Here is a 27838-nt window from a genome sequence, read left to right on the forward strand (position 1 = left end):
AATTTTAAAGCATCAGTCATTTGTGGCATCGGTATTTCATGAAAGGACTTTGGCAAATCCAGCAGCACAGATCAAAGAACTGATTGAGTGTACAATTACACTAACCTCATCTATTTGCATAATCCTCAATCTATAATCCGAGTTAATATCTCATTCCATTAAAGAGCAATATCAGCAGGACGAAAAAATTAAAACGTTCTAGTCTTAACTGTTCTTCAAAGGTCAATGTGCAATCAGATGCATCGAATAATGCAATCGTCTTTAAAGATCTAAAAAATGACAGTGAAATATTCTCTTCAGATATAAATACCATATGGGTGTGTATCAATGCACACCCTGATTGTGTGTGTGTGGAGAGGGAGAGGGAGAGGGAGAGGGGGGAGGGGGAGAGGGAGAGGGAGAGGGAGAGGGAGAGGGAGAGGGAGAGGGAGAGGGAGAGGGAGAGGGAGAGGGAGAGGGAGAGGGAGAGGGAGAGGGAGAGGGAGAGGGAGAGGGAGAGGGAGAGGGAGAGGGAGAGGGAGAGGGAGAGGGAGAGGGAGAGGGAGAGGGAGAGGGAGAGGGAGAGGGAGAGGGAGAGGGAGAGGGAGAGGGAGAGGGAGAGGGAGAGGGAGAGGGAGAGGGAGAGGGAGAGGGAGAGGGAGAGGGAGAGGGAGAGGGAGAGGGAGAGGGAGAGGGAGAGGGAGAGGGAGCGTCTCAGAGTCAAGACGAGTATTTTATTGTCAGGTCTCAGATAGAACAATGACATTCTTAATTGCAGCAGCACATTGATTGTTCAAAATAATCATCACCATTTGAGTGAAAAAGTTGCCCCTCAGGTTCCTATGAAATCTTTCCCCTATTTTCATATTTATTTTCATATTCCAGATACAGCGCGGAAACAGGCCATTCGGCCCACCAAGTCCGCGCCGCCCAGCGATCCCCGCGCATTAACACTATCCTACACACACGAGGGACAATTTTTTACATTTACCCAGTCAATTAACCTACATACCTGTACGTCTTTGGAGTGTGGGAGGAAACCGAAGATCTCGGAGAAAACCCGTGCAGGTCACGGGGAGAACGTACAAACTCCTTACAGTACAGCACCCGTAGTCAGGATCGAACCTGAGTCTCCGGCGCTGCATTTGCTGTAAAGCAGCAACTCTACCGCTGCGCCACCGTCTCACCTAGAACTTTAGTAGGGGAATCGAGGACCAGAGGACACAGGTTCAAGGTGAAGAGGAAAAGATTTAATAGGAATCTGATGGGTAACCTTTTCACACAGAGGGTGGTGGGTGCATGGAACGAGCTGCCAGAGGAGGTAGTTGAGGCCGGAACTATCCCATCGTTTAAGAAACGGTTGGACAGGTACATGGATAGGACGGGTTTGGAGGGATATGGACCAAGCGCAGGCAGGTGGGACGAGGGTGGGCCGGTGTGGGCGAGTTGGGCCGAAGGGCCTGTTTCCACACTGTATCACTCTATGACTCTCTGACTCTACGACCTTAAATCAATGTTCCCTGGTTCTTGATAACCCTACTCTGGGTGAAAGACTCTGTGCATTCACATTAACAGTTCCCCTCATGATTTCATAAACCTCTATAAGGTCACCCCTCATCCTCCAGTGCTCCAAGGAATAGAGTTCTCGCCTGCCCAACCTCCCCCTGTAGCTCAGTTTAGTTTATTCAGTTTAGTTTATTGTCACGTGTACCGAGCTACAGTGAGAAGCTTTTGTTGCGTGCTGACCAGTCAGCGGAAAGACAATGCATGATTACAATCGAGCCGTTTATAGTGTACAGATGCATGATCAGGGAATAACGTTTAGTGCAAGGTAAAGGCCGATTATTAAGGGGTTGGACACGTTAGAGGCAGGAAACATGTTCCCAATGTTGGGGGAGTCCAGAACAAGGGGCCACAGTTTAAGAATAAGGGGTAGGCCATTTAGAACGGAGATGAGGAAAAACTTTTTCAGTCAGAGAGTTGTGAATCTGTGGAATTCTCTGCCTCAGAAGGCAGTGGAGGCCAATTCTCTGAATGCATTCAAGAGAGAGCTAGATAGAGCTCTTAAGGATAGCGGAGTCAGGGGGTATGGGGAGAAGGCAGGAACGGGGTACTGATTGAGAATGATCAGCCATGATCACATTGAATGGCGGTGCTGGCTCGAAGGGCCGAATGGCCTCCTCCTGCACCTATTGTCTATTGTCTATCAAAGATAGTCCGAGGGTCACCCATGAGGTAAATGTTAGTTCAGGACTGCTCTCTGGTTGTGGTAGCATGGTATGGCAGCTGAGGCCCTCAGGTCCGGGCAACATCTACGCAAAGTCTTTCACAAAGGCACCCAAAGAAACTAAAATGGCCACACCTGCCAACAATTTGATGGCGGCACGGTGGCGCAGTGGTAGAGTTGCTGCCTTACAGCTTCAATTGGCTTGGTAAGTGTAACAACTGCCCTGGGTGTGTGTGGGATAGCGTTAATATGTGCGGATACGGTGGGCCGCAGGGCCTGTTTCCGCGCTGCGTCTCTGAACTCAACTAAACTGAAAATGTGGCCTGTCAATTCTCCAGCCCCCGTGCACGCTCTGAAAGCTCCCTCTGAAAAGTCCCAGCAATCCCGGGAATCTGACAACAAGTCCAAAAAAATAGCTCACTGACCCGGCCGTTAACACGAAAGCAAACGAGCAGGAAAAAATATCTGGAAAAATGTATATTTCTTCAACTTAACGGCAAGCTCGCTTTCCCTCACGTCTTAAGCCAAGGTGAAAATGCAATGTGATTAAAAGCAAGACGCCTGGAATCTATAGGGATTGATTTACTTTGTGCAAGACGCCCATTGATTAATTGGAAGGACGGGAGGTTTTGACATGTGCAGAGCATTGAAAGGTAATACAAGCAGAAAGGTGGGATTAACAAACGATCAGTGCGCACGGTACACTTGCAAAAGACCTTTACACAAGACTCCCTCACTTCCAATTCTCACTGTACTGTGAAAACAATAACGGTTCAGCTTTCAATCCATGTAGGTCAATCTGCACTAATTTGTCAAAATCTCCCCGCAATTCCTTTCCGCCCCTTCCTCACAATCTTATCATTGAAACTTTCACTCCAGAAGCAAACAATCAAAGAGCAGAGAATGCAGTAACAAAGAACTGCAGACACAAGTGGTTTATACCAAAGATACTGTAGTCACAAAGTGCTGGAGTACTTTGGCCCCCATATCTGAGGAAGGATGTGCTGGCTCTGGAGAGGGTCCAGAGGAGGTTTACAAGAATGATCCCAGGAATGAGTGGGTTAACCTATGATGAGCGTTTAACAACACTGGGCCTGTACTCGCTGGAGTTTAGAAGGATGAGGAGGGACATCATTGAAACTTGCAGAATAATGAAAGGCTTGGATAGAGTGGATGTGGAAAGGATGTTTCCACTGGTGGGGGAGTCTAGGATAAGAGGTCAGCCTCAGAATTAAAGGTTGCTCTTTTAGAAAGGAGGTGAGGAGGAACTTCTTTAGTCAGAGCGTAGTTAATCTGTGGAACTCATTGCCACAGAGAGCTGTGGAGGCCAAGTCAGTGGATATTTTCAAGGCAGAGATAGACAAATTCTCGATTAGAACGGGAGTCAAGGGTTGTGGGGAGAAGGCAGGGGAATGGGATTAGGAGGCAGAGATCGGCCATGATTGAATAGCAGAGTAGACTCGATGGGCCGAATGGCCTAATTCTACTCCTAGAACTTGTGAACTTGGGAACTATGAACGACGGATGCTCAAAGGACTTCAGACTTCGTTTTGCTCCAGTATTGAGGTTATTAATCTATTGAATTATGGTTCATTATATATTATCCATGATGTTTACAGGCCTGTTGTGGTCCTGCAAGTAAGAATTTAATTGCTCTATTGTCGATACCAATGATAATTAAACACTCTTGGCTTGACTCTAGCCTTTTATGAGATGCTCTAATGTGCTCCAGTTCTTGGCTAACAATGGCATGTTAAACTGTAAGACGAATCGATGTGTTTAAAGCACATTGAGGCACAGTGACAGATGTGATATGATAGACAATGGACAATAGGTGCAGGAGGAGGCCATTCGGCCCTTCAAGCCAGCACCGCCATTCAATGTGATCATGGCTGATCATTCTCAATCAGTACCCCGTTCCTGCCTTCTCCCCATACCCCCTGACTCCGCTATCCTTAAGAGCTCTATCTAGCTCTCTCTTGAATGCATTCAGAGAATTGGCCTCCACTGCCTTCTGAGGCAGAGAATTCCACAGATTTACAACTCTCTGACTGAAAAAGTTTTTCCTCATCTCAGTTCTAAATGGCCTACCCCTTATTCTTAAACTGTGGCCCCTGGTTCTGGACTCCCCCAACATTGGGAACATGTTTCCTCCCTCTAAAGTGTCCAACCCCTTAATAATCTTATACGTTTCGATAAGATCTCCTCTCATCCTTCTAAATTCCAGTGTATACAAGCCTAGTCGCTCCAGTCTTTCAACATATGATGGTCCCGCCATTCCGGGAATTAACCTAGTAAACCTACGCTGCATGCCCTCAATAGCAATAATATCCTTCCTCAAATTTGGAGACCAAAACTGATGTTATATAATAACCCATTTTCATTATTTAAATATACAAAGCAGAGAAATGTCACAAGCCACGCTCCACAACACTCACGTTATTTATGGCTTTCACCAAAGGGGAATTAAATTAATACCCTTTGTGGTGCCCAAGGCATTATTTATGTGACGCTTGGTTCCCCAAGTGGACTCTAATAAAGGGCCTGTCCCACTTAGGCGATTTTAAGGCGACTGCCGGTGACTAAGCTGTCGCCGACAGTTCGCCGGGGTGTGGCAGGCATGATCGTGAGGAGTCTTCCAAAGATCGTAGTGGATCTTAGTGGATCTCGGCACGTCGCGGAGAAATCAAACGTTTTGAAATCTCTCGGCAATACCTTACATCATTCCTTACATCATTCAATTATATGCATCTCTCTTCTATACTGATGTAGAAATCACATTAGATTCACGAGTGCAGTCCCATTGCAATGTGCTTCGAATATGCGGTGCGTCACGGTGGCGCAGCGGTAGAGTTGCTGCCTTACAGCGAATGCAGCGCCGGAGACCCGGGTTCGATCCCGACTACGGGCGCTGTCTGTATGGAGTTTGTACGTTCTCCCCGTGACCTGCGTGGGTTTTCTCCGAAATCTTCGGTTTCCTCCCACACTCCAAAGACGTGCAGGTTTGTAGATTAATTGGCTGGGTTTGAGTGTAAATAGTCCCTAGTGGGTGTAGGGTCGTGTTGGTGCGCGGGGATCGCTGGTCGGCGTGGACTCGGTGGGCCGAAGGGCGTGTTTCTGCGCTGTATCTCTGAACTAAACTGAACTATAGTTAATTGGTTTAGTTTATTGCCACATGTACCGAATGCAGTGAAAAGCTTCTTGCTGCGTGCCAACCAGACAGCAAACAAGACTGCACATGGTTACAATCCAGCCATCCATCCACAGTGAACAGACACATGGTTACAATCCAGCCATCCATCCACAGTGAACAGACACATGATGAAGGGGATAACGTTTAGTGCAAGAAATGCATTTGAAAGACACCAATTGTAAAGTCATCTGATGTAAATTATGCATGATCATTTAAATCTAGTTAGTTTTAATCGGAGATTTCCAATTATTGTATCATAATTCACAATAGTCAACTCCCAATTCAAGAGAGTATTTTAATGAACATTAAATTATCCAAGCTATCACAAAATGCTGGAGTAACTCAGCGGCTCAGGCAGTCTGAAGAAGGGTCTCGACCCGAAACGTCACCCATTCCTTTTCTCCTGAGATGCTGCCTGACCCGCTGAGTTACTACAACATTTTGTGATACCTTCGATTTATACCAGCATCTGCAGTTATTTTCCTATTAAATTCTCCAAAATACAAACACATCTCCCGTCTTCTCTCCTCACCACCCCCCCTCCCAATTTTTTCTTCCCCTTCTCTACACTGTGCCCCACCTGAATGCATTCGAGAGAGAGCTAGATAGAGCTCTTAAGGATAGCGGAGTCAGGGGGTATGGGGAGAAGGCAGGAACGGCGTACTGATTGAGAATGATCAGCCATGATCACATTGAATGGCGGTGCTGGCTCAAAGGGCCGAATGGCCTACTCCTGCACCTATTGTCTATTGTCTATTGATTTGCACCCATTTTTCCTCTTCCTCCTCCCATCCCCTTCCACCTCCATTCCTTCCTCTGGCTTCACAATTTACACCTCTTCTATCATCATTTACTTATCTTACACTTCTTGCCTTCTCGAGGTCCTTCTTCAGACTGAAACTTTTCATCTGCGGCCTTTGTCCCACCATCTGCCAATCAAACAAAAAACCCTCACCTGTATCCACCTGTATCCACCTATCACTTGCCAGGCTTTGCCCTGCCCCCTCCCCCACACCCACACCCCTCCACCCCTCCCCCCCCCCCCCCCACCCCTCACCCCCCGCCCACACCCACCACAATCAGTGTGAGGAAGGCCCGGGACCACAAACGTCACCTATCCATGTTCTCCTGAGATGCTGCCTGACTCGCTGAGTAACTCCAGCACTCTGTGAAACGTCACCTATCCATGTTCTCCAGAGATGTTGCCTGACCCGCTGAGTTACTCCAGCACTCTGTGAAACGTCACCTCTCCATGTTCTCCAGAGATGCTGCCTGACCCGCTGAGTTACTCCAGCACTCTGTGAAACGTCACCTATCCATGTTCTCCACAGATGCTGCCTGACCCGCTGAGTTACTCCAGCACCCTGTGAAACGTCACCTATCCATGTTCTCCACAGATGCTGCCTGACCCGCTGAGTTACTCCAGCACTCTGTGAAACGTCACCTATCCATGTTCTCCAGAGATGCTGCCTGACCCGCTGAGTTACTCCAGCACCCTGTGAAACGTCACCTACCCATGTTCTCCAGAGATGCTGCCTGACCCGCTGAGTTACTCCAGCACTCTGCCTTCACAGCCAGGCAAGGTTCAGTCCTACATACCAGCGTCTGTCTCCTATCCACAAGTTACCAACGCTTCAGGCTGAAGACGTGATCGGATTTTAAAATGACTTCTTACCATTTCTACCAGACTACAGATCAATTTTCAATAAAGGAAAAGAATAAGATATTAAATATTTAAATATTTTTTCCCACTGCCCACGAAGAATGCCTGGGGCTACATATTGAAATAATGCTAGGTTTGGTCGATAAATGTGAAGGCCTGGTCCCTTTAAAAAACCCATTACCTTCCCACCTTCTGTCATTCCCGATGATGTGTGGGAAGAAACGGCAGATGCTGGTTTGAACTGAAGACAGACACAAAAAGCTGGGGTAACTCAGCGAGACAGGCAGCATCTCTGGAGAGAAGGAATGGGTGACGTTTCGGGTTGAGACCCATATAGTCCTGCTTTACTCCAGACTTGGATAGCTTTGGAAGCCATTTAGTTTCATTTAGAGATACAGCACGGAAACAGGCCCTTCAGCCCACCAGGTCTGCCCCGACCCCCCCACCCCGCACATTAACACTATCCCACACACACACACTAGGGACAATTTACATTTTTATACCAAGCCAATTAACTTTCAAACCTTTACATCTTTGGAGTGTGGGAGGAAACCGAAGATCACGGGGAGAAACCCACGCAGGTCACGGGGAGAACGTACGGACTCCGTACAGACGGCGCCCGTAGTCAGGATGGAACCCGGGTCCCTGGCGCCGTGAGGCAACAACTCTACCGCTGCGCCACCGCGCCGCACTTCTTCAGACTGATTGTGGTAGGGGGGGAGGGAAAGCTGGAAGAGAGGTGGGGGCAGGACAAAGCCTGGCAAGTGATAAGTGGATGAAGGTGAGGGGAAGGTTTTGATAGGCAGATGGTTGGACAAAGGCCGGAGATGAAAAGACAAACAGTGTGCGACTCGACAAGGGTAGAAGATGAGCCACTTACTCTTCGTCTTTTCATTTTTGATTAGGGTTGCCAACTGTCCCGTATTAGCCAGGACATCCCGTATTTTGGGCTAAATTGGTTTGTCCTGTACGGGACCGCCCTTGTCCCGTATTAGGCCCGGGGGGCACTGTAGGCCCGGGGGGGGCGCTGTAGGCCCGGACGCTGTAGGCCCGGACGTTGTAGGCCCGGACGCTGTAGGACCGGACAGTGTAGGTCCAGACAGTGTAGGCCCGGATTCTTTAGGCCCGGATGCTGTAGGCCCGGACGCTGTAGGACCGGACAGTGAAGGTCCAGACGCTGTAGGTCCAGACAGTGTAGGTACAGACAGTGTAGGTCCGGACACTGTAGGCCCGGACGCTGTAGGCCCGGATGCTGTAGGCCCGGACGCTGTAGGCCCGGACAGTGTAGGTCCAGATGCTGTAGGCCCGGACACTGTAGGCTCGGACGCTGTAGGCCCGGACGCTGTAGGCCCGGACACTGTAGGCCCGGACACTGTAGGCTCGGACGCTGTAGGACCGGACAGTGTAGGTCCAGACGCTGTAGGTCCAGACAGTGTAGGTCCGGACACTGTAGGCCCGGACTCTGTAGGCCCGGACTCTGTAGGCCCAGATGCTGTAGGCCCGGACGCTGTAGGCCCGGACACTGTAGGCCCGGACACTGTAGGCTCGGACGCTGTAGGACCGGACAGTGTAGGTCCAGACGCTGTAGGTCCAGACAGTGTAGGTCCGGACACTGTAGGCCCGGACTCTGTAGGCCCAGATGCTGTAGGCCCAGACGCTGTAGGCCCGGACACTTTTGGCCCGGGCGCTGCCTAACGGAGGTTGCATAGCAACCCGCCTCCTGGCCTAGGCGGCCGCCATTGGTAGAGCGGGAGCACGCGGCCGCTGGCTGGTGAGGTCACCTTGGCCCTTATTTGGGAGTGAGATAGTAGGCAGCCCCTATTTCTGCCTGACCCGCTGAGTCACTCCAGCACTTTGTGTCTTTTCTTGTAAACCCCCAGCATCTGCAGTTCCTCGTGTCCCGATTAGCTGACTGTGCATCACCTCGCCCCAGTCCACGGGTAAAAACTTAAGATCGCCTGTCCAAAATACCGATGTACAAACTCCAAAACGGCAGGATTGATCCCGGGTTTCTGACCCTGTGAGGCAGCAGCTCCAAACTCCGCCACTTTGCCGACCCTACATTCCTCCAGCACTTTGCGTTTTTCTCATGGTTCCAGCACCTGCAGTTCCTTGAGTCTCCTCAGCAATTTGCAACCATTTCAATATTCTACATCGCAAACACAAGAGGATTCGAGTGCTGGGTGACAGCAAAGCAAACATTGTTTTGCAATCAAAGCTCAGGGGTGATTACAATAAAGTGTTCAGAATGTCACTCTTAACAGAGTTCACTTTAATGAGTTACAAATAACTAATTCGGATTAAGGAAACAGAGCTTCTGGCTGGCAACGTGATGAAAAGGAATCCCAATTACTACCCGCCTGAGGTCATCTTTTTCAATTTCAGATTGATGGTTAATATAGCAGCTCATTTCTGACCCAGATCTCACCATAAAAATCCATCTACTTAATGAGCACCAAGGGACTCCAGATCTCATTAACACCGTCTCCAAATGCAAAGGAAGGGGTTTGGAATGATTGGAATGATTTTGAATCAGGTATACACTCATCTAAAATCATCCTCCAGGAGACACAAAATGTTGGAGTAACACAGCGGGAAAGGCAGCATCTCTGGAGAGGGCCGAAGGGCTTGTTTCCACGCTGTCTGACTCTATGGCTCGACACCTTTCCAAGACGTGCAGTTGTTGAAATTATCTACCTTCTGTTAATGAACTGATTACATTCATATCCGGACTGTGCTTATATCAGGAGAGCAACTCTGATGTCAAGGAATCATGGAGTCGTACAGCATGGACACAGACCCTTCGGCCCGACTTATACATGCTGAACCATCTAAGCTTTGCCTGCGTTTGACCCATGTCTCTCACAACCTTCAAGAAACATTTGGACAGGTAGATGGATAGGTTTAGAGGGAAATGGGCCAAACGCAGGCAGGTGGGACTAGTGTAGATGGGGCATGTTGGTCAGTGTGGGCAGGTGGGACTAGTGTAGATGGGACATGTTGGTCAGTGTGGGCAGGTGGGACTGGTGTAGATGGGGCATGTTGGTCAGTGTGGGCAGGTGGGACTGGTGTAGATGGGACATGTTGGTCAGTGTGGGCAGGTGGGACTAGTGTAGATGGGGCATGTTGGCCGGTGTGGGCAAGTTGGGGCAAGGGACCTGTTTCCACGCTGTGACTATATCTCTAAGATTGCGATGTTTTTGAAGGCCAGGACTAGTGTAGATGGGGCCTTCCAGCACTCTGTGAAACGTCACCTATCCATGTTCTCCAGAGATGCTGCCTGACCCGCTGAGTTACTCCAGCACTTTGTGTCCTTTTTTTTTGTAAACTAGTATCTGCAGATTCTTGTGCCTCCAAGATTTAAAAGATAATTGGACAGGTACATGTGTGGGAAGGAACTGCAGATGCTGGTTTAAACCAAAGATAGACACAAGAAGCTGGAGTAACTCAGCGGGACAGGCAGCATCTCTGGAGAGAAGGAACGGGTGACGATTCGGGTCGAGACCCTTCCTCAGACTGATGTGTGGCCGGTGTGGGCAAGTTGGGCCGAAGGGCCTGTTTCCGCACCGTATCAAACTTTGTCACCCATTCCTTCTCTCCAGAGATGCTGCCTGTCCCACTGAGTTACTCCAGCTTCTTGCGTCTATGGACAGGTACATGGACAGGAAAGGTTTAGAGGGATATGGGCCAAACGCGGGTAAATGGGACCAACTTAGATGGGGCATCTTGGTGGTCAGGGAAGAAATGGGCTGGTGGGCCTATATGGCTCTGTGGCTCCAGAGATAGTATAAGAAAATAACTGCAGATGCTGGTACAAATCGAAGGTATTTATTCACAAAATGCTGGAGTAACTCAGCAGGTCAGGCAGCATCTCGGGAGAGAAGGAATGGGTGACGTTTCGGGTCGAGACCCTTCTTCAGACTGATGTCAGGGGGGCGGGACAAAAAGGCTCCAGAGATACCTTGGGTGTTGGCACACGACTGCAAGAGCAGTCTGCCCGCCCTCTCTGCATCTTTCTCAATATTCTGTTTTAACTAAGGTCATCCACTTACATCACCATCCCACGCCACCAATAAAAGCACATCTGTTGAAAGACATTACAATTCATTTCTCAATAATAGATGCTGTTTGAGATTCATATATTCCATTACCAAGTCCCAGTAGATCTTGGCCAGTCTATGATAAATTGAGCTCAAGAACGTTAATCTTTGTTATGAAATACCGAGGCATCTTAATTGAGCCTGCCATCCTCAGTCGTCTTGAAGTATTTAAGAATGACAACGGACATTAATCATTATCCTTTGTGTACGTACACTGCCCACGTTGCCTGCCCTCAACTCGCGACTGAACTGCACAGAGGAATCTATATATCTTTATAATATTACCATAATCCATCCGGCAGCGGTAGAGTTGCTGCCTCACAGCGCCAGAGGCCCGGGTTCGATCCTGACTACGGGCGGCGTCTGTACGGAGTTTGTACGTTCTCCCCGTGACCTGCGTGGGTTTTTCCCGACATCTTCGGTTTCCTCCCACACTCCAAAGACATGCAGGTTTGTAGGTTAATTGGCTTGGTAAATGTAAAAATTGTCCCCAGTGGGTGTAGGATAGTGTTAGTGTGCGGGGATCGCTGGGCGGCGCGGACCCGGTGGGCCGAAGGGCCTGTTTCTGCGCTGTATCTCTAAATCTAAATCTGCCTGACTAGTCTACCCAATCTTTCCTCTCTCCAGAGGAGGTAGCTGAGTCAGGCACAATAGCAATCTTGCTGCCTAACAGCACCAGAGACCCAGGTTCGATCCCGACTACGGGTGCTGTCTGTACGGAGTTTGTAACTTCTCCCTGTGACTTCGTGGGTTTTCTCTGAGATCCTTAGTTTCCTCCCACACATCAAAGACGTGCAGGTTTGCAGGTTAGTTGGCTTGGTATATAAGTAAATCGTCCCTAGTGTGTGTAGGGTAGTGTTAATGTGTGGGGCGGGGCGGACTCAGTGGGCCGAAGGGCCTGTTTCTCTGCTGTATCTCTAAACTAAACTAAAAACTAAGACAAGTTCATTACTATTGCAAGCGAACATGTCCGTCCACATCAGCACTGGTTGTTTGATTAAAGTTCATTTGCAAGATCTTTTATGTGAGAGAGTTCTAGATTTTTATGGATCTCTGTCTGTGAGATATCCTCCCTCAGGCCTGGTTCCCAATCATTCTCCACCCGCTCCACTTCAAAGGCACTGATAGCAAAATTAATTGTCATGCAGAAAACAAATCTTTACACTAATAAAACTCATTCATTCCAGAATGAACTGAGGCTATTTGGTGTGACTTCAGCAATTTCTCTTGAAACAACTAGCCTTCCCAATTTATGCAGTAAATCCTGTTCTAGGCACAGCTCTCAGATTGAGGATTGTTTTAAAGATGGAACTAATGAAGGTTAAAGTAGATCTGTAGAGCAGGTGTAGAGGGTGGAACCAGAGCAATATGAAGCGGAGGAATCTAAGCATCAGTAGATCATCGGTGAAGCAGCTGAAGGTTGCAGAACTCAAAACATTCACTCCAGTAATTCCTCCAATAATCTACGATGCTAAACTCCAGCCTCCAACACAAGCAGTCATTTCTCTTCAGGGTCACAGACAGACTGCGCGGAAACAGGCCCTTCGGCCCATCTTGCCCATGCCGACCAAGATGCCCCATCTACACTCGTCCCACCTGGCCCATATCCCTCTAAACGTCACCTATCCACGTTCTCCAGAGATGCTGCCTGACCCGCTGAGTTACTCCAGCACTCTGTGAAACGTCACCTATCCATGTCCTCCACAGATGCTGCCTGACCCGCTGAGTTACTCCAGCACTCTGTGAAACGTTACCTATCCACGTTCTCCAGAGATGCTGCCTGACCCGCTGAGTTACTCCAGCACTCTGTGAAACGTCACCTATCCATGTTCTCCAGAGATGCTGCCTGACCCGCTGAGTTACTCCGGGATTTTGTGTCTTCTTTCATTCAAATATTACTCCAATGCTAACTCCTGTCACTGAGTTTTGAAATGAGTTCTTGATGATGTTAAGTGCAAGACTGTTTTGTATGTACTTCTCTCCATTCTTACAAGAGCTAGACTCGAAGACTGGTCCCAGAAGAATTGAACGAAGATGAAAGTATACAGTGAGAACAGAAAATCAGATTTGTTTATAATTCTTGAGATTAAAATGTTCCTTCGTACTACTATTTTAAAATGTAGCACAGAATATGAAAGGTCTTGTGTTCAAAGAAGAGTTTAGAGATACAGCATGGAAACAGGCCCTTCGGCCCACCGAGCGCATGCTGACCATCGTTCTCCCGCTCACACCAGTTCTAGGTTATCCCACTTTCTCATCATCCCCTGACACACTGGGGACAATTTACGGAGGCCAATTAACCTAGAAGCCCGCACGTCTTTGGGAAGTGGGAGAAAACCCACACGGTCACAGGGGGGACGTGCAGACTCCTCACAGACAGCACCCGAGGTCAGGATCGAGCCCGGGTCTCTGGCGCCTGGGGTCTCTACCAATTAATTGCAATTGGTTCTGCGCTGGGTTTCTAATCTCTTCGATTGCCTTGGTGCTAAACTTAAAGTACTTTTTTTTTTTTAAACAACTTGAATAGCAAATGATTGAATCAAAATTACTTCCCTTTTGTCACTGACATTTGGATCGATGTTATCTTCATCTTCTACTTGCAAATTCAAGTTAAGCTGGGATGCATGAGATGGTGTGTTTATAGACAATAGACAATAGGTGCAGGAGGAGGCCATTCGGCCCTTCGAGCCAGCACCGCCATTCAATGCGATCATGGCTGATCACTCTCAATCAGTACCCCGTTCCTGCCTTCTCCCCATACCCCCTCACTCCGCTATCCTTTAGAGCTCTATCCAGCTATCTCTTGAAAGCATCCAACGAACTGGCCTCCACTGCCTTCTGAGGCAGAGAATTCCACACCTTCACCACTCTCTGACTGAAAAAGGCTCAGTTCTAAATGGCCTACCCCTTATTCTTAAACTGTGGCCCCTTTGTCTGGACTCCCCCAACATTGGGAACATGTTTCCTGCCTCTAACGTGTCCAACCCCTTAATAATCTTACACGTTTCGATAAGATCTCCTCCCATCCTTCTAAATTCCAGTGTAGACAAGCCTAGTCGCTCCAGGTTATCATATCGATTGGCATGCACCGTGCCACCCAGGGCTTGTGCCATGCGAGATGCCTTTGAGGTGGAGTGCAGAGGAACTCTTGGATGAAATACCTGCGTGCAAGTTCTTGGAGAAGTCCGTGTGCCCAGTCCCATTTGCATTTCAAAGAGTATTTATCCTGGATGCTGGCAGCTGCCTGCAGTGGTGCACCTGAGATCTACAAACAGAGCTGTTGGCAAATGTGTCTGGAGCTCAGGTGTGGGCTGACAACACTGGCAAGAGTGTGTGATTGCCTCGTGGCACGAAATACATTCCTTAAATCCTATACTGAGGACTTTAACATCGTGAAGCCTGCGGTCTCTGGTGAGAAACATAGAAACATAGAAAATAGGTGCAGGAGTAGGCCATTCGGCCCTTCGAGCCTGTACGCACTGCCATTCAATATGATCATGGCTGCATCCCTCTCCCCATCAGAACTGCCCCCTCCATCGACTCCTTTAAGTCCAGGCTCAAAACCTATTTCTACTCCCTAGCATTTGAGGTTCATTGAGGAGGCGCTGTGAACTGTTTGCGTGCTACTGTATGTTTCATTTTTTTTCCCCATTGGAACCTAATCAGATGTACAGCACTTTGGTCAACGTGGGTTGTTTTTAAATGTGCTATACAAATAAAATTGACTTGACTTGACTTGACTTGACTTGATCATCCAACTCAGTATCCCATACCTGCCTTCCCTCCATACCCCTTGATCCCTTTAGCCGCAAGGGCCACATCTAACTCCCTCTTAAATATAGCCAATGAACTGGCCTCAACTACCTTCTGTGGCAGAGAATTCCGCAGATTCACCACTCTCTGTGTGACAAAAAACTTTCTCATCTTGGTCCTAAAAGACTTCCCCCTTATCCTTAAACTGTGACCCCTTGTTCTGGACTTCCCCAACATCAGGAACAATCTTCCTGCATCTAGCCTGTCCAACCCCTTAAGAATTTTGTAAGTTTCTATAAGATCCCCCCTCAATCTTCTAAATTCCATCGAGTACAAGCCGAGTCTATCCAGTCTTTCTTCATATGAAAGTCCTGCCATCCCAGGGATCAGTCTGGTGAACCTTCTCTGTACTCCCTCTATGGCAAGAATGTCTTTCCTCAGATTAGGAGACCAAAACTGTACGCAATACTCCAGGTGTGGTCTCACCAAGGCCCTGTACAACTGCAGCAGAACCTCCCTGCTCCTATACTCAAATCCCCTCGCTATGAATGCCAACATACCATTCGCTTTCTTCACTGCCTGCTGCACCTGCATGCTTAGACTTTATTACCTTCCATCACAGTGAGGAATGTGGAATCCGCTGAGGTGGATGTTCATGTTAAATTTTATTTTATGTGGCTGTGTGTCTTGTTGCTTTTCACTTAGCATGGCTGTAATGTCACTCAAATTTCACTGTACCTTAATTGGTACACGTGACAATAAATTGGATCGTGAAATCTTGAAATAGCGAAGATGTTTTCCCGCAGAAACAAGCCCTTTCCACGCTGACCATCGATCAGCCATACATGAGTACAAACCTACACTCTAGGGGCAATTTACAGAAGACAATTAATCCACACTGACCAGCGATCGCCATGGACTAACATGTTAGGGGCGATTTACTATATTTTACTGAAGCCAATTAACCGACAAACCTGTTCGTCTTTGGAGTGTGGGAGGAAATCTGAACGCCCGGAGAAAACCCACGCAGGTCACGGGGAGAACGTACAAACTCCGTACAGGCAGCACCCGTAGTCAGGATCGAACCTGGTTCTCTGACGTTGCAAGGCAGCAACTCTACCGCTGCACCACCGTGCCGCCCTTATCTATCTGCGTGTAGATATACACAAAGTGCTGGAGAAACCTAGCGGGTCAGGCAGCATCTCTGGAGAAAAAGGATGATGATGTTTCTGGTCGGGACCCTTCTTCACTTCAGAGTCTGAACTCAGGGTCCCGACTGGAAACGTCACCCATCCTTTTTCTCCAGAGATGCTGCCTGACCCGCTGAGTTACTCCAGCACTCTGTGAAACGTCACCTATCCATGTTCTCCACAGATGCTGCCTGACCCACTGAGTTACTCCAGCACTGTGTGAAACGTCATCTATCCACTTTCTCCAGAGATGCTGCCTGACCCGCTGAGTTACTCCAGCACTCTGTGTCTATCTTTGGTATAAACCAGTATCTGCAGTTCCTTGTTTCTACATTAATCTACATATCGTTGCTCTCAATTATCCACCGATCTCTACAGGGCTGCCAGGTTTAAAATCAATTCAGAGTCTGTCTATTTGAATTATCTAGCGTTAATGAGTATGATATAGAAACAGGGCATTTATATCACCAGCAATTTCTATTATTCGTTGAGGTTTGTTTGATTTGTAGGTTTGTCAGATTTTGTGTACATATGGAATATTGGGAGGTTCACAGCTCCTGGTGACCTGTGCATGTATCAGCGATTGTGGACAGAACGCTTCAGCTAAGTGAAGAGATTGCAAAAGCTGTGAAGGCTCGTCTTTCAACATGAAAATCTAAGGGCAGACTTAATGGAACTGTTCAAAATAGTGAGGAATTTTGATAGAGTCAGCAGGGAAGTTTAACCCCGTTGGAAAGGTCTGTCACTAAGTGATGCAGATTTAACTTAATTTGCAAAGACAATTGCAAAGGTGAAAGATGATTTGTTTTACCACAGTGAGCTGTTATTATTGCAATGTCAAAGCTGAAGGGCTGATGTACAGAGGGATCTTGGGGTCCAAGTTCATAACTTCCTGGAAGTGGCAACACAAGTCGAGAGAGTTGCAAAGAAGGCCAGCTTCATCGGTCGGGGCATTGAGTACAAGAGTCAGGAGGTGATGATTCTACAAGACTTTGGTCAATAATAATAATAATAATAATAATATATTCCTTTATTCGTCCCACACCGGGGAAATTTGCAGTGTGACAGCAGCAAAGTGGATAGAAAGAGATATTCGTTATAAATAAAAATAATGATAAGGATAATTGTCATCATTTACTGTGGGTTTTTTTTAACTGTTACTGTTAACTGGTCTGTTGACTGGTCTGCTGGGAGCAGTGCTGGTTGTGCAGTCTCACAGCAGCGGGAAGGAAGGACCTCCTATATCTCTCCTTCACGCACTTTGGGTGATGGAGTCTGTCACTGAAGGAGCTACTCAGTGCAGTGACAGTGTCCTGTATGGGGTGGGAGTCGTTGTCCAGCGTTGGTATTGCGTGCAGTTTTGGACTCCCCGGGAACAATGAACCTACACTCCAAGATCTCTCTGTGTGTCAATTCTCTCAAAGTAGTCGAGGCTGTTACTATAACAGCATTTGAAAGACATTTGGACAAGTACACGGATCGTGAAGGTTTAAAGGGCCAAATGTGAGCAGGTGGGACTAGTGTAGATGGGGCAAGTTGGTCGGCATGGGAAAGCTGGGCCGAAGCACCTGTTTCTGAGCTCCATGGCTCTATGATCCGGCTATTAACTGTATACTTTCCACTGGAGGTGACCTTTCAAAATGCAATATCTCACATTTGTCTGGGCAGAATTAAGATGGCACCAAATTATAGAACGTGGAACAGATGTGCGTAGAATTTGTCAAGTCTGGAGATAACAAAGACATACAATATTTATTTACTTGTGCTCATTGTTTGAATGAAATAGTTTATTGTCGTCACGTGCACTGAGGTAGAGTGAAAAGCTTTTTGTGCGTGCTATCCAGTCACAAGAAGATGAAATACGACTGCAATCGTGTTCAGTCCACAGTGTAGAGATACAGGGTAAAGGGTACAATATTTAGTGCACGATAAAGTCCAGTAAAACTCTATTAAAGATAATTCAAAGGTCTCCCAGGAGCTAGAGTAGGTCAGGCCCACTCTCCAGTTGGTGAGAGAATTAAGTTCAAGTTCACAGACAGTAAACAGCTTCTTCTGCCAACTGCCTAGGGCTTTTGATTTTGTCTCTGTGAAATCTATGAATTGCTCTTGTAAAATGACTACATTGCAGTTGCTACATAACTGCATGTTGCTGCCAAAAGAAAACAATTATATTTGCGAATTTTGAAACACGAGTTTAAGAATAAGGGGTAGGCCATTTAGAACGGAGAAAAAGCTTTTTCAGTCAGAGAGTTGTGAATCTGTGGAATTCTCTGCCTCAGAAGGCAGTGGAGGCCAATTCTCTGAATGCATTCAAGAGAGAGCTAGATAGAGCTCTTAGGGATAGCGGAGTCATGGGGTATGGGGAGAAGGCAGGAACGGGGTACTGATTGAGAATGATCAGCCATGATCACATTGAATGGCGGTGCTGGCTCGAAGGGCCGAATGGCCTCCTCCTGCACCTATTGTCTATTGTCTAACACGAGTTTTAAAGTTTCTAAACAAACATTATACTCCTTTCGTAATTTTCACCTGCAAAACAAGTTTCAATACATCTGAAGACACTCTGGCCATATCACCTTTATATTTTTATTTGCTAGCTTCAAAGGTTGAAACAACACTTGGCACCTTAAGTCGAGCCACCCACATCTAATTTGATGACATTAATTCTGTTAATTGTGGTCTTTGGGGTTGAGATACAGAGATAAAAGAGTTCAGAGACCATTACTTAGATAAAGGAGCTAAAGTTACTCATCCGACCAAGATGAAGTAATGTGGCTAATTAATGTGGAAGGGTACTGATCAGATACATAGGTGTCTTTCCAGGTGAGACAAAGGTTCACCTGCACCTCCTCCAACCTCATCTATTGTATCCGCTGCTCTAGATGTCAACTTCTTTACATCGGCGAAACCAAGCGCAGGCTCGGCGATCGTTTCGCTCAACACCTTCACTCAGTCCGCCTTAACCAACCTGATCTCCCAGTGGCTGAGCACTTCAACTCCCCCTCCCACTCCCAGTCTGACCTTTCTGTCATGGGCCTCCTCCAGTGCCATAGTGAGTCCCCGGAAATTGGAGGAACAGCACCTCATATTTCGCTTGGGCAGCTTGCAGCCCAGTGGTATGAACATTGACTTCTCCAACTTTAGATAGTTCCTCTGTCCCTCTCTTCCCCTCCCCCTTCCCAGATCTCCCACTGTTTTCCTGTCTCCACCTATATCCTTCCTTTGTCCCGCCCCCCTGACATCAGTCTGAAGAAGGGTCTCGACCCGAAACGTCACCCATTCCTTCTCTCCCGAGATGCTGCCTGACCTGCTGAGTTACTCCAGCATTTTGTGAATAAATACCTTCGATTTGTACCAGCATCTGCAGTTATTTTCTTACTCTAGATACGTAGGTGGAATGGGTTTCCTCCTCAGAGCCGAGCTGCAATGAAGATATTTCGATAGAATAGGATGGGATTAGTGTTATATTTAAGATCGGCACAAAATGCTGGAGTCGCTCAACAGGACAGACAGCATCTCTGGAGAGCAAGAATGGGTGATGGTTCTGATTGAGACCTTTCTTTAGACTTGAGAGTTGTCGGAGAGAGAGCAGGAGAAATTCTTCAAAGTAGGCATATAATATCACGAGAGGAATAGATCGGGTAGATGCACAGAGTCTCTTGCCCGGAGTGGGGGAATCGAGGACCAGAGAACATAGGTTTAAGGTGAAGGGGAAAAGATTTAATCGGAATCTGAGGAGTAACTTATTCACACAAAGGGTGGTGGGTGTTTGGAACGAGCTGCCAGAGGAGGGAGTTGAGGCTGGGACAGCGGAGTCAGGGGGTATGGGGAGAAGGCAGGAACGGGGTACTGATTGAGAATGATCAGCCACGATCACATTGAATGGCGGTGTGCTCGAAGGGCCGAATGGCCTCCTCCTGCAACTATTGTCTATTGTCTATTGTCTAATGCTGAATCCTCCAATTTTAGGTAACAAACCTACAAACAAACCCTCTTCCTTGTTCCCCCTTTTTCTGTCGCCCATTCCTTCTCTCCCGAGATGCTGCCTGACCTGCTGAGTTACTCCACCATTTTGCGTCTTTCTGTGTAAACCGTCATCTGCAGTTCCACTCTACACATCTTGTCTGCTCCACTGAGAAATCTCCTCAAGGTTTGGCTACTTTGAGGAATTTCTCCTCCTCTCTCTGACGACTCTCAGTCTGAAGAAGGGTTTCGACCTGAAACTTGCATCTGTTTCTCCCTTACTCTCTCCCCTTCCATCTAAGACTCAAGTGGACCTGCGATCCAATAGACAATAGACAATAGACAATAGACAATAGACAATAGGTGCAGGAGTAGGCTATTCAGCCCTTCGAGCCAGCACCGCCATTCAATGCGATCATGGCTGATCACTCACAATCAGTACCCCGTTCCTGCCTTCTCCCCATACCCCCTCACTCCGCTATCCTTAAGAGCTCTATCCAGCTCTCTCTTGAAAGCATCCAACGAACTGGCCTCCACTGCCTTCTGAGGCAGAAAATTCCACACCTTCACCACTCTCTGACTGAAAAAGTTCTTCCTCATCTCCGTTCTAAATAGCCTACCCCTTATTCTTAAACTGTGACCCCTTGTTCTGGACTCCCCCAACATAGGGAACATGTTTCCTGCCTCTAATGTGTCCAATCCCCTAATTATCTTATATGTTTCAATAAGATCCCCCCTCATCCTTCTAAATTCCAGTGTATACAAGCCCAATCGCTCCAGCCTTTCAACATACGACAGTCCCGCCATTCCGGGAATTAACCTAGTGAACCTACGCTGCATGCCCTCCATAGCAAGAATATCCTTCCTCAAATTTGGATACCAAAACTGCACACAGTACTCCAGGTGGGTCTCACCAGGGCCCGGTACAACTGGTTCAGGAGGAGGCCATTCGGCCCTTCGAGCCAGCACCGCCATTCAATGTGATCATGGCTGATCATTCTCAATCAGTACCCCGTTCCTACCTTCTCCCCATACCCCCTGACTCCGCTATCCTTAAGAGCTCTATCTAGCTCTCTCTTGAATGCATTCAGAGAATTGGCCTCCACTGCCTTCTGAGGCAGAGAATTCCACAGATTCACAACTCTCTGACTGGAAAGGTTTTTCCTCATCGCCGTTCTAAATGGCCTACCCCTTATTCTTAAACTGTGGCCCCTTGTTCTGGACTCCCCCAACATTGGGAACATGTTTCCTGCCTCTAACGTGTCCAACCCCTTAATAATCTTATATGTTTCGATAAGATCCCCTCTCATCCTTCTAAATTCCAGTGTATACAAGCCTAGTCGCTCCAGTCTTTCAACAGTCCCGCCATTCCGGGAATTAACCTAGTAATTGGCTTGGTATAAATGTAAATTGTCCCTAGTGTGTGTAGGGGAGTGTTGGATAGTGTTGGTGTGGACTTGGTGGGCCGAAGGGCCTGTTTCCGCGCTGTATCTCTAAACTAAACTAAACTAACGCTCACACATGGCTTGTGTAAAGCAAAAAACACCTCCGCTCAGTCCACCTCGCCTACCTGATCTCCCGGTGGCCAAACACTTTACCTCCCCCTCCCATTCCCACACTGACCTTTCTGTCCTGGGTCTACTCCACTGTCAGAGTGAGGCCAAACACAAAATGGAGGATCAGCACTTTCAACCCAGCAGTATGTATATTGAAGATAGACACAAGATTCTGGAGTAACTCAGCGGGTCAGACGGCATCTCTGAGGAAAAGGAATAGGTGACGTTTCAAGTCGAGACCCTTCTTCAGACTGAGCATCAGGGGAAAGGTCTGAATATTGATTCCACTAACTTCAAGAAACCCTTGCTTTCCCTCTCCCTCCATCCCTCCCCATCCTAGCTCTCCGACTAGTTCCACTGCCCTCCTGATTAAACATTACTGATTGTGTGCCTCGTTCTCACCTTCCCCTCAGCTAACAATGAACCATAGGTAGTATAACAAGATAACTGCAGATGCTGGTACAAATCGAAGGTATTTATTCACAAAATGCTGGAGTAACTCAGGGGGTCAGGCAGCATCTCGGGAGCGAAGGAATGGGTGACGTTTCAGGTCGAGACCCTTCTTCAGACTGAAGAAGGGTCTCGATCCGAAACGTCACCCATTCCTTCTCTCCAGAGATGCTGCCTGACCCGCTGAGTTACTCCAGCATTCTGTGTCTACCTTAAAGCACTGTACAACTAGATCATTACTTCCTCCAAATTGCACACTACACTTTTACGTTACGTAGTTAAATATTTCATCAGCTTTTATTGATTACAGTTCTGCATTGACTGGAAATGCAAAGTTAATTAGGTTTAAGTATATTATCGTCAGGGGAGGCACAGTGGTACAGTGGTACAGCTGCTGCCTTACATCGCCAGAGACCTGGGTTCAATCCTGACTACGGCTGCTCTCCCTGTGACCTGCGTGGGTTTTCTCCAGGTGCTCCAGTTTCCTCCCACACTCCAAAGACGCCCAGGTTTGTAGGTCAATAGGCTTGGGTAAAATTGTAAACTGTCCCTGGTGCGTGTAGGATAGTGTTAGTGTGTGGGGATCGCTGGTCGGCGCGGACTCATAAACATAGAAAGTAGGTGCAGGATTAGACCATTCAGCCCTTCGAGCCAGCTCCGACATTCAGTTTGTACGTTCTCCCCGTGACCTGCGTGGGTTTTCTCCGAAATCTTCGGTTTCCTCCCACACTCCAAAGACGTACAGGTTTGTAGGTTAATTAGCTGGGCAAATGTTAAAAAGAATCGTCCCTAGTGGGTGTAGGATAGTGTTAATGTGCGGGGATCGCTGGGCGGCGCGGACCCGGTGGTTTCTGCTCTGTATCTCTAAATCTAAAATCATTCAATATGATCATGGCTGATCATCGAAAATCAGTTCCTGCTTTCTCCCCATATCCCTTGATTCCGTTAGCCCTAAGAGTTATATCTAACTCTCTCTTGAAATACATCCAGTGTATTGGCCTCCACTGCCTTCTGTGGCAGAGACTCAGTGGGCTGAAGGGCCTGTTTCCACGCTGCATCTCTAAATCCAAAGTCTAATGTCCTGGCTTGCCTCTGTTGAAACCCCCGGTCAGGCAGAATAAGATCAGATTGAATTCTGGCCATTTGGTCCAGTTGCTTCCTACCATTGTATACGATCCTCTCAAATCCGTTTCCAATTTACTTTAACTCATGACAAAACCCTAGGCATCTTTTTCCCTGTTGTGCTTTTCCAACTTCACCTCAATATCGTGCATCAAAGGACTGCTGCTCGCCACACAGCGGCATGATAATCCCCTTTACACTTTACAATAGTGCCAAGCAAACACTTCATAATTTGGATCATTGGATGAAAATACAGCTGAAAGCAGGTGCAGGTGGATTTCAATGGTTTCTCTGTGCTTTCAGCTTTATAACAGTATCAGTGAATTTCACGGTTTAGTTTAGATTAGTTTAGAGATACAGCGCAGAAACAGGCCCTTCGGCCCATCGAGTCCGCACCAACCAGCGAACCCCGCACATTAACACTATCCCAAACACACTCAGGACAATTTTGTATTTACACCAAGCCAATTAACCAAAAAACCTGAAGGTTTTTGGAGTCAGAGAGTCATAGAGTGAAACAGACCCTTAGGCCCAACTTTCCCACATGTCCCAGCTACACTAGTCCCACCTGCCTGCACTTGGTCCATATCCCTCCAAACCTGTCCTATCCACGTGCCCGTCTCTTTGTTTTCTAAACGTTGGGAGTGTGGGAGGAATCCGAAGATCTCGGAGAAAACCTCACATGTCACGGGGAGAACGTACAAACTCCAAACAGAAAAGCACCATGGTCAGGATCGAACCCAGGTCTCTGGCGCTGTGAGTTAGTCTAACTAAATTGTTAGACACAACGTGAAGGGGAGAGATGAGGGAATGGCGGTGAGGTGGAGCATGTTTCAACTGCAAAACAGCTGCGAAAGATCTCTAATAGCAGCTAAACCACTCACTGGGGTTTAGCAGAAGGCCAAAGCTTCTGGTTTCCTCCCACATACCAAAGACGTCCAGGTTTGTAGTTGACCTCTGTAAAAAAAAACTGTGCCTAATGCCAAGGGAGTGGATGAGAAAGTGGGATAACTTAGTGGGATAAAACTGGTGTGAATGGGTGATCAATGGTCAGCATGGTCTCGATGGGCCGAATAACCGTATCTCTTTTGGTGCTGAATCTCTAAACAAAATGATACCCAATATGAAAGCACAACACAAATGAATATCAATAATTCATAATTGTCACTTACACCACTGATAACTGCGTTTGGCAGAATAGCCTGTTCATGATTGCAAAATAACAGGAATGAACACAAATTATCACAGAGTGCTGGAGTAACTCAGCGGGTCAGGCAGCATCTGTGGAGAACATGGATAGGTGACGTTTCACAGAGTGCTGGAGTAACTCAGCGGGTCAGGCAGCATCTGTGGAGAACATGGATAGGTGACGTTTCACAGAGTGCTGGAGTAACTCAGCGGGTCAGGCAGCATCTGTGGAGAACATGGATAGGTTACGCTTCAGGTCAGGGCCCTTCTTCAGACTGATTATAGTCAGGGGAACATAGCTGGAAGAGAGGTGGGGGGGGGGGGAAGTCAGTCAAGTGACAGATGAGGGGGATTTGTTTGAAATAAAATCGTTCTCTGGAAAGGCAGCACTCTGGAGAACATGGATAGGTGAGGTTTCCAGTAGGAACCTTTCTTCAGACTGAAATCGTTTTTATGTTGTACTTTTGTGATGTACACTGCGGATTAATGAAAGCAATATTGATAAGGCTCACAATACCTGACAAATATAACAGGTGTTAAACATGGAGCATCTTGGAATCACAGGAGCAATGCGACTGGGCAATGGAGCATGAAACATGATCGAATCTGGCAGTGGAAATAAATCAACAGAAAAGTTGCTATTTTCACCTCAGTTAAAACCTGGCACATAACGTCGTCCAAACACAGAATGCAGTATTGCAACCCTCTTGCAAGGCTGAGATCAGAATTGGCACGGCACGGTGGCATAAAGGTGGAACTACTGCCTCACAGCGCCTGACACCCCGGTTCGATCCTGGTTACGGAGTTTGTACGTTCTCCTCGTGACCTGCGTGAGTTTCCTCCGAGATCTTCGGTTTCCTCCCACACTCCAAAGACGTGCAGGTTTGTAGGTTAATTGGCTGGGCAAATGTAGAAATTGGCCCTAGTGTGTGCAGGATAGTGTTAGTGTGCGGGGATCGCTGGGCGGTGCGGACCCGGTGGGCCGAAGGGCCTGTTTCCGCGCTGTATCTCTAAACTAAGCTAAGACTTCGTCTGATGATCAATTGCCAATTCTATTCAGAAGTATTAATGTCTTGTTGCATAAAACAGAATGGGAAGTGTGGCAATTTTACGATGTGTACTTAGTCATAAATCACCTACTGAAAATTAATTTATGAATCAATTTGCAGAGTTACAAATGCAGCACCATCCATGTAGGGAACAGTCACTTTTAACAGCTTGACGCCAAATTTTGCAAAGAACCTGGCATTTTAATTAAACTAATTCAAAGCCAGAAAAACTACGTTGCATGCACAACAGCAATCTTTATTTTACCAGGTCATTAAACATGAAAATCTATTACCAAACTAATTGGCTTCATGAATGCACAGCAAATTTATGGTTGTGTCATTTAATAAATGTCCTGCATAATTATTTGTAGTGCTACCTCAACACAGGTTTCTTTGTTTCAAACTTAATAACTTAATGGAAAGATTACAATCCGATCCAGACAGAGTGTGTTTAATGGTTGACCACTATTTCACTTCATAACTGTGCGTTAAAAGAAAATACCTCACGTGACAATCTTCAAAGTTAACAGAAGAATCTTCTTTTGAGGGATGTAACGTCAGGCGACATTAGACTTTGGACTTCAGAGGTTCAGCGCGGAAACTGGCCCTTCGGCCCAGCGCGTCCGCGCCGACCAGCGATCTCCCCGCACACAAGCACGATTGTGGCGAATGCAGCGCCGGAGACTCAGGTTCGATCCTGACTACGGGCGCCATCAGTACGGAGTTTGTACGTTCTCCCCGTGACCTGGGTGGGTTTTCTCCGAGATCTTCGGTTTCCTCCCACACTCCAAAGACGTACAGGTATGTAGGTTAATTGACTGGGTAAATGTAAAAATTGTCCCTAGTGGGTGTAGGATAGTGTTAATGCGCGGGGATCGCTGGGCGGCGCGGACTCGGTGGGCCGAAGGGCCTGTTTCCCCGCTGTATCTCTAAATCTAAATCTAAATCTAAAATCTACACACACAAGGGACAATTTACAATTTTTACCGAAGCCAATTTACCTACAAACCTGCGCGTCTTTGGTACCTGGGAGGAAACCGGTGCACCTGGAGAAAACCCACTCAGGTCACGGGGAGAACGTACAAACTCTGTACAGACAGCACCCGTAGTCAGGGTGGAACCCGGGTCTCTGGTGTGGTAAGCGCTGTAAGGCAGCAACTCTACCGCTGTGCCACATCCTGCCCTTAGTCATCAAGACCACCAACAACGATTTACTTGTGGGAATGTCCTCTTGGCAATCCTTGGTTAGATGATGGCAGCAACTCTACTACTGCTCTTCCACCGAGCCCCTCCTCCACACAAGAAACCAACGATGATCCACAGTTTCCCAACATCTTCAGGTTTTCCCAGTGCTGAGTGATGGAATATTTATCCACTTCACTTGATGACTTCAGTTTAACCCAACTCGTTCATTCCTCCCCTCACAAACTATCTTACCTTCAGCATCAGAAGATCAGTCCCTTCTGCAATAAAACCTCCATCCTATTCTCGTGGGCTGGATTCAGTCGGAAGTCCTAGAAAGAAAAATAAAGTGTAATATCTCACCCCCACATTCTCCTTTACAGTATCTTAAGTCCAGTTGAATATAGGTTAGAACTATACTTCATTTATATTATTTATATAACAATGCAACTATACAATAATCTGGCGGCACGGTGGCGCAGCGGTAGAGTTGCTGCCTAACAGCGCCAGAGACCCGGGTTCGATCTTGACTACGGGCGCCGTCTGTACGGAGTTTGTACGTTCTCCCCGTAACCTGTGTGGGTTTTCTCCGAGATATTCGGTTTCCTCCCACACTCCAAAGACGTACAGGTTTGTAGGTTAATTGGCTTGGTATATATGTAAAAATTACCCCTAGTGGGTGTAGGATAGTGTTAATGTGCGGGGATCGATGGTCGGTACAGACTCGGTGGGCCGAAGGGCCTGATTCCACTCTGTATCTTTAAACTAAATTAATCTAAATTAAATTTCTACCAAAATGTGTATGTAATTTTTCCACTTCACACTTAGTATTTAACACACTAAACCTAACTACATGTTTCTTCACTCCAATTTGCAAATTGATGATTGCATCGGTCTTTTAACCCAAAACAAAAGTCGACTTTTAAGGGGTGATCTTATGGAGATGTACACAATCATGGGTGGAGTAGAGAGGATAAACGCCCAGTCGTTTACTCAGAGTATGGGGAATCAGGAACCAGTGGACAGAGGTTTAAGGTGAGAGGGGAAAGATTTATTAGGAACCTGAGGGGCAACCTTTTTCACTCAGAGAGTGCTAGGTACATGGAACGAGCTGCCAGAGGGGGTAGTTGAGGTGGGTACTATAATAGCATTTAAAAGACATTAGGATAGCGTGTCGGTAGAGTTGCTGCTTTACAGCACTTACAGCGCCAGAGACCCGGGTT

At 47.2% G+C, this 27838-nt stretch overlaps 1 protein-coding gene across 5 annotated transcripts in view; it reads right to left on the reverse strand.

Moving 5' to 3' along the window:
• sgcd (sarcoglycan, delta (dystrophin-associated glycoprotein)) overlaps positions 1-27838 on the reverse strand; it is a 231276-nt gene that overhangs the window by 150366 nt on the left and 53072 nt on the right. For 4 of the 5 annotated variants that reach the window (XM_078411036.1, XM_078411034.1, XM_078411037.1 and 1 more), the window contains exon 2: positions 26871-26947. In XM_078411036.1, the coding sequence (XP_078267162.1) occupies positions 26871-26879 (9 nt within the window). In that variant the 5' untranslated portion in view covers positions 26880-26947. Of the gene's footprint in view, positions 1-6262; positions 6329-26870; positions 26948-27838 lie in introns of all 5 variants that reach the window. The other variant, XM_078411033.1, reaches the window with a different exon arrangement.

This window comes from Rhinoraja longicauda, chromosome 14, assembly GCF_053455715.1.
Source record: "Rhinoraja longicauda isolate Sanriku21f chromosome 14, sRhiLon1.1, whole genome shotgun sequence".
NCBI classification, from domain to species: domain Eukaryota; kingdom Metazoa; phylum Chordata; class Chondrichthyes; order Rajiformes; family Arhynchobatidae; genus Rhinoraja; species Rhinoraja longicauda.